The sequence below is a fragment of the Rhizophagus irregularis genome, chromosome 2 (assembly GCF_026210795.1).
Source record: "Rhizophagus irregularis chromosome 2, complete sequence".
Taxonomy (NCBI): Eukaryota; Fungi; Glomeromycota; class Glomeromycetes; order Glomerales; family Glomeraceae; genus Rhizophagus; species Rhizophagus irregularis.
This window is the reverse complement of record NC_089430.1, coordinates 867065-882829: the sequence shown is the minus strand read 5'-3', so window position 1 is coordinate 882829 and position 15765 is coordinate 867065. Positions and strand designations below refer to the sequence as shown.

Genomic DNA, 15765 nt, shown 5'->3' with positions numbered 1-15765 from the left:
ATTGTCATTTATCTATTAACTTTAATGTAAACGAAAACCTTATAAAATTTGAATGTTTATTCGGATCTAGAAATATTGTAGGGCTTTGCATGAAAGATTGTCATTTATCTATTAACTTTGTTGTAAATGTAACGAAAACCTTATATTTATTGCGATCTAGAAATATATAGGCTTTGCATGAAATTAAACTTGTTGTATAGTCGATCATTACGCATAATGATCAAATAATTTTTTTTAACAAACAACAGTATATAGAAAGATTTACAAACAATAAAATATATAAATATGCATTGTTTCTGTTCATCTTCTGTAGGCTTGGTCCTCATCTTTTTTGTCTGCAGATTTAGTCTCTCGAGCGTCTTGCTCATTTTTCATTTCATGCCTTTTTTCTTCTACTGGATTTGCAAATGTTCCCAGATTTTTTTTTTTTTAGAAATATATGCAAGTTCATGTCTTTTCTATTTTCTTTTTCACACCCCTTAACAAAATCCTTTTCAAAAAAAAAATTTGCAACACAATGCGAGTCCACTAACAGAAAAAAACTCATGCTATTGTTTCACAGGCATCCTTCAAACTCTCCTTTATCCATTAACCAATCCCTTTCAATCTATCCGTTTAGGCTTGGTCCTCATCTTTTTTGTCTGCAGATTTAGTCTCTCGAGCGTCTTGCTCATTTTTCATTTCATGCCTTTTTTCTTCTACTGGATTTGCAAATGTTTCCAGATTTTTTTTTTTTATACCTTTTTTCTTCTACTGGATTTGCAAATGTTCCCAGATTTTTTTTTTTTTAGAAATATATGCTAGTTCATGTCTTTTCTATTTCTTTTTCACACCCCTTAACAAATCCTTTCAAAAAAAAAAAAAATTTTGCAACGCAATGCAAGTCCACTAACAGAAAAAAAACTCATGCTATTGTTTCACAGGCATCCTTCAAACTCTCCTTTATCCATTAACCAACCCCTTTCTTTTCTCTCTCAATTCATCCGTTAAACTCCTTTCTTCTCTTCTATCCGTTAAATTTCTCTTTTTTTTCATTTTTTCAATCATGGACAAAAATAATAATAATAAAAAAAAAAACACTGAAACAGTCGAGCATGTAGACAAACGGAGAAAAACCGACGAATCTTCCGATGAATTAATTAATGGTTGGTTAAATTATATATTTTTGAAAAATAAAAATAATTATTACTAATATATTATTATTTATATTATTTATATTCTACTGTTATAAAGAAGCTTTAACGAAAATATTGCGCCAGAATACAAAAATTTTATCCAAACTGGATATAATTATTTCCAACCAAAAGGCTTTAGAAAACAGAGTATCGAAAGTAAAAGAATCGGTTGATAAAAATAATGATAGTAATCAAGGGGATGAAGAATATATAAAGGTAAGACCCAAAAATACAAATATTTACGTAAATCATGGTTGAACATTTAGTAGTAATTCCTCATTAAATCATTATATTCTTGATTATAGAAAATAATCAAAGAAGTTGCTAAAAAGTTACTTAAAGCTTCAATATATCCTACCCCTGATGAACTTCGAGAGTTCACTAATAATTATATGAATGAAAACTATGATGATTTTATTAAACGGTTTAAAAGATATGATAAATGGATTATATTTTATGAAAAAAACATTGCTTCTCCCGTAAGTTTTGAGAAATTACGATTTTACATTAATTTATTGAAATTTAAATTTAAAATCTTTTCTTTAGCTTCTAGCTAAACATCGTAGTGCCCGGAGTTCTTTAGCTTCTAAAGTGAAAGACATAATATATGTCGTTTTTAAAGAATTTAACCTTCTCACAATCCCTGCCGTAAATACGGCATTAAAGGAAAGTGAAATAAGAAAATGGAAAGGGAGCCCAGCCGTGAAAAATTATTGTTACGGTAATTTATTCAAAAAAATTAAGAATCCGGATCCGGAGACATATATGTCGAGAATCCTCCAAATACTTAAAGGCAAAAATCAATTATCTAATATGCAAATTGCATATGCAATAAGTATTTGTGAAATTATTTTAAATCCGAAAAATTTACATATTCAGGTTACAGAATCTGTCATAAAACCCATTTTACTGAAGAATTTGGTAAGCATTAGAAATTTGAATAAATAGTAATATTTAAAAACTAATTTTGTTTTACTTCTTAGAAAAAAATTACAAGTAAGGATAATTATTCATATTCTGATAATGACGAAATAGAAGCTTCCCAAGAAGCTGAAGAGACAAACAAAGGAGTTGATGAAGCAGCAGAAGTTGATGAAGCAGAAGAAGTAGCTGACGAAGCAGAAGAAGTATTACAAGAAGAGGAAGAAAACGAGATAAGAGAAGAAAACGAGGAGGAAGGCGGAAGAATTTATATAAGTAGTACGGATGAAGAGACAAAAGAAAGAATGAGGCGATTAAAAAAACAATATAAAAAATAAAATAATAATTGACTACGCATATATTTTTTATATTTTAATATCCCCCCATATATTTTAATATCCCATTTATTTTAATAAAGGAGATAATTTTCAAGTCAATAAATAAATACATGTTTGGGTAAAATATATTTGATCATTATGTAGTTGGCCACTTTATTTTGTGTAAATGTGAAATATTACGATTGTAATAAATAAGAATGATTATTTTAGAAACTTGAATTACCAGATGAGATAAGTTACGTAGCGTAATATAAGTTATTGAATTTATTACAGAATATTTCGACCGTAACGCTTCAAAATAGCCCTGTTCATTTCTGGTCAATCGCATTTTTCGGTGTACAACGCAACCATTTTCTGAACTTTTAGCCCGTTTTGAATACCAAAAACAACCAACCAAAATTAGATAATTTCTGTTTACGTGATATTTAAGAAAAAGACATAAGTTATAATTTCCTTTTTAATCCTAACAAAATCAGTTACAGGAAATACAAGGAGTTTGAACTAAATTTCAATCTAAAGCAGTTCAATTTGCGATCGAAAATAAAAAAATTTTATTGGATAATTATTGTACAACAAAATCCGACCGAAAAATGTACCTGACTGAAAATGAATAGGGCTAATATTTACGATCACGTATTATTACGGAATATTTTGACCGTAATGCTTCGAAACATTTACGATCATATATTATTATGGAATATTTCGATCGTAATGCTTCGGACCATTTTTGATCACGTATTATTATGGAATATTTCGATCGTAATGTTTCGAAACAATTGTGATATCATAATTCTACGGAATATTTCGATCATAATGCTTCGGAACATTTACGATATCGTATTATTACGGAATATTTCGATCGTAATGCTTTGGAACAATTGCGATATCATATTATTACGGAATATTTCGATCGTAATATTTCGAAACATTTACGATCACGTATTATTACAGAATATTTTAATCGTAATGCTTCGGAACATTTACAATATCGTAATTCTACGGAATATTTTGACCGTAATGTTTCGAAACATTTACGATCACGTATTATTACGGAATATTTCGATCGTAATGTTTTGAAACATTTACGATCACGTATTATTACGGAATATTTCGATCGTAATGCTTCAAAACATTTACGATCACGTATTATTACGGAATATTTCGATCATAATGCTTTGGAACATTTACGATATCGTAATTCTACGGAATATTTTGACCGTAATGTTTCAAAACATTTACGATCACGTATTATTACGGAATATTTCGATCGTAATGCTTTGGAACATTTACGATATCATAATTCTACGGAATATTTTGACCGTAATGTTTCGAAACATTTACGATCACGTATTATTACGGAATATTTCGATCGTAATATTTTGAAACATTTTCGATCACGTATTATTACAGAATATTTCGATCGTAATGCTTCGGAACAATTGCGATATCATATTATTACAGAATATTTCGATCGTAATGCTTCGGAACATTTTCGATCATGTATTATTACGGAATATTTTGATCGTAATGCTTCGGAATAATTGCGATCACGTATTATTATGGAATATTTCGATCGTAATGCTTCGGAACATTTTCGATCACGTATTATTACGGAATATTTCGATCGTAATGCTTCGGAACAATTGCAATCACGTATTATTACGGAATATTTCGATCGTAATGCTTCGGAACATTTTCGATCACGTATTATTACGGAATATTTCGATCGTAATGCTTCGGAACAATTGCGATATCATATTATTACGAAACATTTGCGATCACGTATTATTACGGAATATTTTGACCGTAATGCTTCGGAACATTTACGATCATGTATTATTTTGGAATATTTTGATCGTAATGCTTCGGAACATTTACGATCACGTATTATTTCGGAATATTTCGATCATAATGCTTCGGAACATTTACGATCACGTATTATTTTGGAATATTTTGATCGTAAAATTACGTAGATTTACGGAAATCCGTAAATCTACGGAACATTATGCCGTAAATGTACGTAATTTTATGAAAATCCGTAAACTTACGGAACATTATGCCGTGTTTAAATTCCTGATGAATTAGTACAATTTACAGGGTATAATGAATCGCATATTGATAGTTAATTTTTGTAATACCGTATTTCTTTATTGGAAACAAAATAAACTAAGTCTTAGAATATAATTAATGTATAAAATATGGTGTTCTATTTCTTCTGTTCGTCTCTTGAGAATTTAACACTATGTACTGCGTTTACATATTTCAAATCATACTATTATCAAAGGTTGTCTCTTACATGATTAATTTTTTAACTTAAAAAATGATCGAATGCTTTATTTATTTATTTATTTCTTAAAGATAAATGATCGAATGGTGATAGTAAATGGAGACAATTTTTATTCGTTGAAAAAAAGCACATGATTCTTATATTCTTGGTATAACAGATGAGGATTGTTACAGTTGCCATATTTCACGTATATGTCTCAAAATTTATTATTACAGTGGTATACTTAAAAGTCTGACACTTGATAATATTTTTTTCACATTCTGTGAACTCTGTTGTTCACATTGTATTAGAATTCGTTAAATAAAAACTGTAAACTAGAAGAGTAATATACTGACTTTTCATAACACACAGAAATAATTTTAAGTACAGTATATCTAGGGATGGGAAAGTAACGGTTAATTATAAATTTGGTTAATTAACTGGTTAATTAACGGTTAATTAACGGTTAATTAACTTATAGTTAACTAATATATTAATTTTTTATAAATAATAAAATAAAACAATGAAATTTATTTATTTATTAAAATGATTATAATAAATCTTATATATTTTATTTATTCTTCATCATCTAAACTTATTACATTTGATTCAAATTCAAGTATAGTACTATTATCACTATCACAGACTATACCATTTTTTACCAATAATTATCAAATTATAATTAAAATCACATGACTTAAATTCTGCATTTTTATTGGTTGATTTAAAGTAACGGTTAATTAACCATTTTAAACTAATTATAAGTAACATAATTAACGGTTAATTAACCATAGTTAATTAACCATGGTTAATTAACGCCCATCCCTAAGTATATCGTAAGACCAGCCAAGACAGAAATTATGGCAATATTCAGTTAACTTTGGCTACGAGGGTAATTAAAAAAATATGTATACATATATGAGTTTATTGCCTTACTTACATTATGGAATAATGCCCTTCAGGCATTCCTGTTATTTACCTGGTCGCTCAAAGATGGACACTAGTATTCTTACTTGTGTACAACGGACTTTTCGAAGAAAAGGCAGTGACAAAGGGGGCACTGTAAGGGCTGGTTAATTTCGGGACATGTTATAACAAGAAAGTTATTGTAACTCACTTTTCAAACGGGGATTCGAGAATGTGTCATGACAGTCATTATCTTGGATTCATGTTGCCAATAGCTAGTTAGCGTATGATCGTCGAATACCTTGATTATGCCACTGTTTGAATTCTTGTTCTTGATGGTATAAGTTATTGAAACTTAATGAAACGCTAGTCATGGTGGGCACTAACATGATAGAGACTTGTACCATAGAAGTCTTAGGTTGTAAAGTAAATCTTTCTTTGAAAAAAGTAGAACGTTTGCCCACATAAAATAACTAAGTCATGAAAATGCTAACTTATCCAGACACTTTGTAATTACAAAAAAATCATATTTGGGATATCGTAGAGTAATAGAATTGGAGGTCAATGTAATTACGAAAGGACAAATTACTTCTCCTACGTTGTTCTATTATAATTATGTAGTCAGAATATCAGATTACCAATAGGCAACGATAGAAAGCAATTTTTGTCTTGTGATATCAAGGCCCATGGAAATGATATATTAATCAAAGAATAGCAACTAGAACAAAAATCAGTGGCAGTGCAAACTATTTCATAGTTTCACAAACTATATTCCAAAGAAATACATGAGGAAGTAGCGATCACAGTTAACATTAACATATCGATGTAAAAAAGAAGATAACAACTGCTTACTTTATTTTTCATCTCGCACATAACATATTACCGTATTTATTTTTTTTACTTATTTTACAAATCAATAAAATTATTAGTCTTCCACAGTATACATACTACCGCCGAAACTATGAAACGATTACATTACACTTTAAGTATAGATATTGTAATACTCTTTCAGAATAGTTACTATCCCTAACAAGAATGTTTTGCTGACTTCTCTATTGAAGCATCTATCGTTTCTGAATTGCAGAAGTTTATGATATTGATCAACCATTTGCGCTAAAATTTTTTAAACTATTAATGCTGCTAGTTCGTATTAATGGTTATGCTATGCATTGGTAAAGCTATTTTTATCTACGCCATTACCATGTGACATTCTGAACTGACCGTCTTGCCGCTCAACCACGCTTTTAACAGAGGAGGTTCTAGGAACCTAGGTTCCTGGGATTAGAGTATCACGTGTTATCTGCAGGACTATTAATTGTTTTCTGTCGTTGACTACTATCTAGCAAATTGTTGAATGATTTCTCATCTCTGTTCTTAGAAACATTAAATTACTGTGATTTATCAACAAAGTGAACTACTTCCTCGACTAGACTTTTTCTGGGAATTTTCTTGGCAAAAATGATCAACAAAAGATTAATAATTCTTGGAATATTTAGTCAAGTATTCAATGATATAATTATATTGTATTTTTGTTGTCGCTCATTACCCTCTCCATCAACAATGTCATTTACAAAAAATGGTGTTAATAATAACAGATAGTAGAATAATTGGATATCAGAGATTGTTCGATTACTAAAAAACAATTACCGCAATCCCGCTAGTGATGATTTTTCTGCATCCATTGATATTGGTAGTCGAATATTGTTATTGGTATTGGTATTTGTAGTCAAATGCTTGATGTTATTAACTGCATTTATATTAACTTGTACTAGTGTTTCGATTACCGAAAACAATATCAGCTATTTTCTTTACATTACGAAATTATCCTTATCGATAACCTATTTGACTGTGATCGTATATACGATTATAGCGTCCACCCTCTACACTACCAATCCTATAAAAAATTATAATTACACGGTATCCTTTCCGTGATCAGATAATACGTCTAACAATGATACGGCCAAAATTTTTTTTCACCTCCCATGCACAAATATTTTTACTAATTATTCGTATATAATCATATGTTGATTTACCCATCAGACATAGTATAACAGTCGATGTGCATGTCACAAAATTAGTAGGCAAATTTTTTATACTATGATATCATAATTTAAATTTCATACATAGCATGGTCTTTAGATATATAGTATATATGTAAAGTTCTAAACTAGCCAAAGTTTTCTTTTTTGATTAAAATTACTGATCTTTAAATCATAATTTTGGCCAAAATTTTCTTAACTCTGGTCGAATTTATAGTGCCGGCCTAAAATTTAAAAAATACGCCAACTTCATTTTATATTTATGTAAAATAAATCTTTTGTATTACAAAATCTGAGTACATTTCCCGATAGATGAGATCAAAATCTATCATTTTCAAGTATTTTTAATTTTATACTTCTTGTCAAAGAAAAGAATCACAGGTACTCAAAACCACCTAATTTCTGTAATAAACTTTTACAATCTCAATATGAATAGCTTTTCAAAGTCTATAGACGATAATAATATTTTATTTGAGCAATTTTTAGGTGATAACAATTCAGAAGAAGAGCTAGAATATGATGAAACATTTTTAGAACAATTGATAAACCAAAATTCAATATTATTAGATGCTGAATCAAACAAACAATCTAATATTTTTCACATCGAAAATTTTTTGCAGGCACATAAAACTGTTCGAAGTGAAGAAATAAATATATAATTCAAGTAGTGATGATGAAATTGACGATGATAATGAGCAAAGTTTAAAAAATGAATCTGAATCACTTGAAAATGAAATATACATTATAGATGAAATGTCAACTTCCCTTTCACCATGTGCTATTGTTGACATGATTGATGGAAAATTACAAATATGCGGTAATGATAGTAAAAGATGTATTTCTCAATTAATAGGAACTTGGCAAATAGATACAAGTGTTGCGGCTAAATTTTTGGATGGGAAGGTTAATTTAGGAGTGTGTATGTCGCATTTTAATTATGATCAAAAAAATCATATAAGTCATGCTAAACAAATAAGAAAAACGGAAAAAAGTATAATACATCGAAGAAGGTGTTTTTTTTGTGAGAAAAATTTTTACTTTTTTAGTCGTGAAATGAATTGCCGCCAACATTCTTGGAACATCTTTAATAGAAATATACAAGTAGCTTGCAATGGACAATTCAGTTGTAATGCACTTGAAATATGTACGAATATATCAAATTTAGCTAATGAGGAATTTTCAGATCCCCGATACATATGTTGCAGCTGTTTTGAAATCAATGGAGGGCATATTCATCGAAAAAATGGATCAGGAAAACCCAAATTCAATTGTGAAAATGATAAATTGCATGATGAAGATTCTGATAAAATACTCATAGCATTAGCGAACTGGCTTCTTTTTGTTGTAAAAAATGAAAGTCAAGATAGAAAAGAAATTATTCTTACACATATGTTAAATCCTGCATTACACTTTCTTCAAAATATAACATTGTCCAAAAACACTAAAAAAAATATCGATATGGAATCTATTTGTAATTTTGAAGAAATTCATAGGTCATCAATATTTTCCACCACCTCTACAATATCATCTATCACTGGTAAAAAAATGGTCTATCCTACACATATCTTACACATATCTTACATATATCGGGTACTCAAAATGTAGAAAATCATACACAAATAATACACATATCATATACATATCGGGTACTTATATAATAGTATACCTATCAGGTACCTGATATATGTATGATATATATATTAGTACCCGATATGTGTATGATATGTGTATTATTTGTGTATGATTTTCTACATTTTGAGTATCCAATATGTGTAAGATATGTGTAGGATAAATCATTTTTTTACCAGTATATCAACATGGTATACATAGGATTAACAAGTTATATTCAATTACCTACTCTTTTCATGCTTCAAATTCTTTTAAAAATGAATAAAATTTCAAATACAATTTCTTCAGAATTGTTTATTTCAGATGAACAATGGCCCGATGTAGGAAATAAATTGGCAGAAAGAATTTGGAAATCAAGAGAAGAATTGAATAAACAAAAAGCTGAAATTCAAAATCTGGCATCTCTTGAAAATTACTATTCAGCTTTTCCATCATATTTAACTGGATTTTTTGGAAATCTATGTGGAGATATTTTAAAAAAAAAATTAGAGATATCAAATAGAAAGTCTAAATCTCGAAATAAACTATTAAAACAATTTGATGAACAGCAATTAATAAAAATAGTAACTTTTTTTGTTTCAGTATTAATTGGAATTGCGTTTCCATACTTGCAAGTTTGGTTTACTAAAGTACTTTTGAGTCTTAGTAGAAAACCAAAACTCAATCAACAATTCCGGCATCTTCTTTCTACTTTGCAAATAAGTGGACATACAGACGGTCAAGAAAGAAAATTAGAAAAGGTTCGAATGAAATCCATAAATCCATGTCAACGTCTTAATAAGAGTGAAAATATTTGGAATTTAGGTGTTATAGATAACATAGATTTTAAGGAAGCAACTTTTAGATATGGAAACATATTTGATACGACACGTACCAGTACACATACGACGCTCAGAATGGTTTTTCAACACCAAATGCCTTTTAATTTGTATGAAAATAAGAATGATGAAAACCAAAATAGTTCTCCACTTGAGTTATTTGGTATGAATCAAATGATAAGTAATACTTTGGATATTTTTGATTCTGTTTTAGATAACCTACTCAATGTTCAAATTAACTTTCAAGGCATTGCAATTTATCAGACAAATTTTGACATGGCCATTGTACATGATGAAATTTTGAATCGTGTTGAACATGGATGTAAAGTAGAACCTCTAAATGTAGTTATTTTAGAACCTGGTGGAGTTCCAAATTCTGACGAGAGTATTTTTGAATCTTTAGAAATGTACAAAAAAGATTTTGAATTAAGATCAGAACAGTATTTAGATGTAGTTGCTGATGAAGCAATATTTCGAAGAATAATTAAATTAACGGATCAATGGCCTTACCTGCGTCCTATTCTTGGGCAATGGCACACGTCCAAGGATATGTGCAGTATTTTGATTGTTCTTTTTTCAAGTTATAGAATTTTTGATCTTGCAAATTCACTTGGAGTTAAATTTTTGGAAAAATTGGAATCTGTTGTTGATTATAGGTCCACTGTTCATGTTCTTGAATTAATATGGACTGCAGTATCTTTAGCAATACGAATCTACATTAAAAAAAAAAATATTAGTAAGCATAAAATTTGGGAAAATGCAAATTTGGCGCTTTAAATCTGGTACCTTTACTATCAATGGGCCAGAATATTTAAAGCTCATCGTATTGGCATTCGAGTTGGAAATTATGATTTACAAAAAAATGCTTTAGCTGCATTTGGTGGTTTATTTGCTTCAGCAACTAAAACTCGGTATGCTAGTTCTGTATGTCATTTTCTTGGTATTTGGAAAAGTTTCCTAAACTAGAAGATAAATTGCGTTATGCAGCTTCTATTAAAATAGATAATAATGAAAAACGAAAAGGACATTTTTTTGCATACGATGAAGCTCTGGAGACTTTTAAAGTGAAATTCATAAAACAAAATATAACAGGAAACGTAGTTAATATGGAAAATTTAAAAATGCAAATAAAATTAGTACAAACGGAACGTGATAGAATTGAAATCTTATTATCTGAATACCTCAATGATCCAACAGCATCTACCAGAAATCATGCAATAAATCAAAGATATGATACAATGTGGAATTTAGTCAAAATTCTCCTCCAAGAATTTGACCAAACAAATGAATCATTTTTAAATAGTAATACGTGGAAAAATGTTTACCGATCACAACTGACAGTTGAAGGAGTAATTCAACTTAAGAATTGCTTCTCTAATGGAATAGTCCGCATGCAAGCAATTTATTATGAAGATGTTCTTAAGACCAGACAACTCAGCCCAGAAGAAGCAAATTGGGCACATCTAGATTAAAAATATTGAATTTTCAAAAAGAACTCAAAGAAGCAAAAAGAAATAAAAAAACAATAGAACATTCACAAACTATGGAATCACGATCACAGCCTCAAGAAGAATCTTCTGATCAACGTGACATTATAATGCAAGAACAACAAGAAAATGAAACAGGTAATAAACGTAAGCAAAAAGCTAAAAGGATTTCTAGTTTAGAAGAAGAAACTCTTTTAGAACCTTTAATTCTGAGTCAGAGTAAACCTACGAACGAAGAAATGAGAGAAAAATTAAATACCTTATCAGATGAATGGGATTTAAGTTGAATTAAGCAACACGTTCAATACCGAAGAAAGAAAAGAGCAGTTGAAAATGCTCATTAATGCAGTTTAATATAGCTTTATTAACAATCATTACAAGTTATAATAAAGTTTTTGACAAGTTTAATATATATACATGTATATATATAAAATACAATGCCACTTTTCTTGAAAACTGTTGTATTAACAACTTTTGAAGAAAACATTTCTGGAAACAGCGTAAAATATTACGGATATTTGAATATAAAATTTTTTGTTAGAAGTCGCTAAAGTAAAGAATCTCTCAAAAATATGTCAAAACGTACTAATCTTTATAGTGTATATAGATGTTATTACAAAGTTTTCACAAATAAAATAATACCTATATTAGGTTGAATAGGTGTTTATTTACCAACTGAGATAATTTTTTTTGTTAGAAGAAGTATAACTTTAATCATTTACAATACGTCAAAAGAATAGCGATTTATGATAGTACAAGAATTTTAATTATAATTGGCATGTAAGTGTGACATGCACATCGACTGATAATGCATTTCAATTATCCGATATCACCAGTCCACTAACTAAATATAATAAAATACTTGTAATGTATTAATATGACAAATAATAGTACGGATGCATAAAATATAAATACCTTGTGGCCAAATAGAATATATTATTCCCGTACATCATTGCACTTGAGAGTGGAGATACACTGGTGATCAGTCGGAGACTGCTCAAAGAGCAAAATTATTTGGAATGATAAATGTGGAAAATCGCTATTTTAGACTGTATTTAACGCATTTTTTACGTATTTCGCCTCTTCTTTTTTCCAAATAATTATGCTCACCACCGTAGTTAGATATACTCCATATACAGTATTAGTCTCATCGATTACAAAAAATATCATTATATCCCTTGTCTGAATCTTTTTTCATTCATGTGAGTTACTAGTGTAGTTAAATAGCAAGCGGAATATTTTTCGTATTTTGTTAATAACGTAGAATAATACAGATGGTGGCCTAAATAATCCGGCCAGTTTATTTTGCCAAAATTACACAGATCATTACATGTTGATATGATATAAAATACTTATAATTTTGTATTAATAATGACAAAAAATAAATTTCCATACTTCAATTCTTTCATATCATTTCAGAATTTTTTTGGAAATATGGAACCATTTACTGCATGAATTTTTACAATTACACAACAAAAATTTATAAGATTAAAAATATTGTAATTCAGTCAATATCGATCAGATAATCATGGATTTACCACCATCTGAATCGTCTCAACGAGGCGAATCTAATGAGCCAAAAATTATGAAAATCCAATTATCAAAAACAAAAGATATTGTAGAAAATGTTTAAATTTAATGTTTAGACTTTTAAAAGTGTAATTACATGCCAAAGATTGAATTCTACAACTGCAAAATCATTATAATTATAATCCTCTTAATGAGACAAATATAATAAATCTAAAATCATGAAAATCCAATCACTAGATTATTTTTAAATTTAAATTATATGAACTTACAAAGCTTCAAAAACTTGCATAATAATTATATTTGCATAGATCCTATAATTATAAAAAATATTGTTATGTAAGACTTATACAATATTATACTTACTATATCTTATTAAATTTTATGTTAAGAGTACTTAGGAAGAATATTGAAATCACATGGAAAAAAAAATTTTCTAGAATATTATTAAAAATCATTAATAGCATACTATCTCAGTATTGATGCCATTATTGCAAATAAAGATAGAATTTATTATTAAATTTTTATTTAAATTAATAAATAAAAACGTAATGATTATATTTAACTTAAAATTTTATTTTTAATATATAATATGTATGTAAATCTTTTTGCATTAAAAAGTGGCCGGATCATTTAGGCCACCATCTGTATACAGATTATACAACAATAGGACCACAACCAATAGCGCATGGTAGTTTATTATACGGTTGACATTTTAATATATTCAACGCTTTTACAGAGTAAATTTCATATCTACTAAATGATGCACTATATGTTAGAGTACGAGATTAACAGATAAGAAAAAATAATGCTTGACTACTAATTATGATAATTTCGTTTGGAATTAACGTTACCTGTTTATCGGTTAGTAGTTCATCATTGACCATTGGGCATAAATTGTGGGAAAATCTTTTGCATGCTATTTGCTAAAATAAAGTTGACAGCCTCGTGTCATTGTTGGAAATTGCAAAGATTTCCCTCCCTATAACATACAGAGTCTGTTCTTAGTAATCGAAACTAAATGCAGTTCTACTTAAAGTGTTGACTATTGTTTGCGATTACTAAATTAAACACAATTCATATCACTATCGAAGACCAGCCAAACCAAGAATTATGTCCTACGCATAGTGATTTTTCACCTTTGGTTTTGTAACGCTATGAGAAAACCAATTAAAAATACGCATCTATGTAATACACATATTTTCGGTTAATTAGAGAGATGTTACAACGTGTATAGTTGATAGTAATGTTGTTTTTACGTTCTTGTACAGATGTTTAGCTGATCGCTCAAAGATGGACACTGGTATTCTTACTGGTGTACAACGGACTTTTCGAAGAAAAGGCAGTGTCAATGGGGGGACACTGTAAGGATTGGTTAATGTCTGTACATGCTAAAGTAAGAATAGTTATCGTCTGTCAACTTATAAAATGGGGGTTCATTCGAAACGAAATAACATGTATATTGCCGTTTGATAATGTGTTGTCATCCAGATCGAAAAATACAATAAAAAGAGGGGGTATAACGATAATCATTCACTAGGGAGAATTTGGTCATTAAAAACATTGGGGATTTTTGTGCAATATAAAAAATGAGTAGCTTTATTTTTTTCACACTATTGTTGTGTCTATTAGTTGTGGACATTTAGAAAAGAGCGAGGTGGAAATTAATAGGTTATCCTGACAGGAACTCATAAAAATATAAAATACGAGAACAAATAAAATATTACATGTGCTCTTCGAGCAGCTTCCGACTGATGACAATGTTGCCCAGTTTCAGTGAACTATCTAAAGCTACTTTAAGTGTTACTTCGTTAATTATGTGTAGAAAAAATGGAATCCAAGGTTGCGTAGCAGCATACTATGATCATCTCTCTTTCCAACTATGTCCTTGACAACTGTTGCCTATGCACTATTGTTGTATGTTGTATTAATGAATCATGAAAAAACGGGTACAAAAAAATTTAATATGTGACTTACAAGTTTCTATATACAAGTTCTTTCTTCAAGAATCCAATCTTGCTACACATAGTTAACGAATTTCTTCTCAACATTTTTTTCGGATAACAATGAATCATCAAATACTCTTTATATATTCTTGTTCCTCATTGTAGATTTTCAGGTGGTTTCGTTTCATATGAAATCGATTGTGCTATTAATAAGAATATCGTGTTATGATTAATAAACATTAATTACAAATACCGTACATACAAAAACGAAAAAATAATGGTAATATATACTATACCTGAAGCCGCAGGAGACTGATCCACACATTAATACTACTTTTTATACTACCTTTTATCTTCCTTCAGTGTAGTGAGGTAGTTCATTTCATCGGAAACATGATTTTCTTTTTGTAATCGCTTTGTCTATTAATCATATACAGTTAAAGTGCTGTTGGTCGCAAATGTTTCTGCCTATGGGTACAAAAAATAGTCTACCCAAACAAGAAACACGTCTTAGAAAGATTTCCACACGGGGTATAATGTTGCAATATTCAAAATACAGTAAACAGTTTTTATCCCATATAATACAAGATTTAGGAAATTACAACTTTTCGAAAAAAAAGAATTGCTACGCAATCTACAAATAAGTCATAAGGCATAAGCCACAATGTGATCGTTACCAGATTTGTACCTCAGTTTTACTTTAATAAGGCAAC

At 29.2% G+C, this 15765-nt stretch overlaps 3 protein-coding genes across 7 annotated transcripts; all 3 read left to right on the top strand.

Moving 5' to 3' along the window:
- Positions 1-1045: 1045 nt before the first annotated feature.
- Positions 1046-2434, top strand: OCT59_011634 (uncharacterized protein; the record flags this gene model as incomplete). The annotated part of the gene is made up of 5 exons (XM_066133892.1): positions 1046-1145; positions 1234-1391; positions 1481-1654; positions 1722-2096; positions 2159-2434. 5 exons carry the CDS (start codon positions 1046-1048, stop codon positions 2432-2434), a joined length of 1083 nt encoding a protein of 360 aa, XP_065989208.1.
- Positions 2435-8073: 5639 nt separating this feature from the next.
- On the top strand, positions 8074-11564 carry OCT59_011633 (uncharacterized protein; the record flags this gene model as incomplete). 5 transcript variants are annotated; one of them, XM_066133888.1, is made up of 6 exons in its annotated part: positions 8074-8284; positions 8394-8655; positions 8737-9182; positions 9476-10828; positions 10910-11032; positions 11095-11564. In XM_066133888.1, the coding sequence occupies 6 exons, from the start codon at positions 8074-8076 to the stop codon at positions 11562-11564; spliced, it is 2865 nt and encodes a 954-aa protein (XP_065989204.1). The 5 variants fall into 5 exon arrangements, with proteins under 5 accessions (XP_065989204.1, XP_065989206.1, XP_025165332.2 ...); XM_066133890.1 differs by lacking the exons at positions 8074-8284; positions 8394-8655; positions 8737-9182 and having other exon boundaries at positions 10021-10828; XM_025312096.2 differs by lacking the exons at positions 8074-8284; positions 8394-8655; positions 8737-9182 and having other exon boundaries at positions 10258-10828.
- Positions 11565-11635: 71 nt separating this feature from the next.
- Positions 11636-11866, top strand: OCT59_011632 (uncharacterized protein; the record flags this gene model as incomplete). The annotated part of the gene is made up of 1 exon (XM_025312095.2): positions 11636-11866. The coding sequence occupies one exon, from the start codon at positions 11636-11638 to the stop codon at positions 11864-11866; it is 231 nt and encodes a 76-aa protein (XP_025165331.2).
- Positions 11867-15765: the final 3899 nt, after the last annotated feature.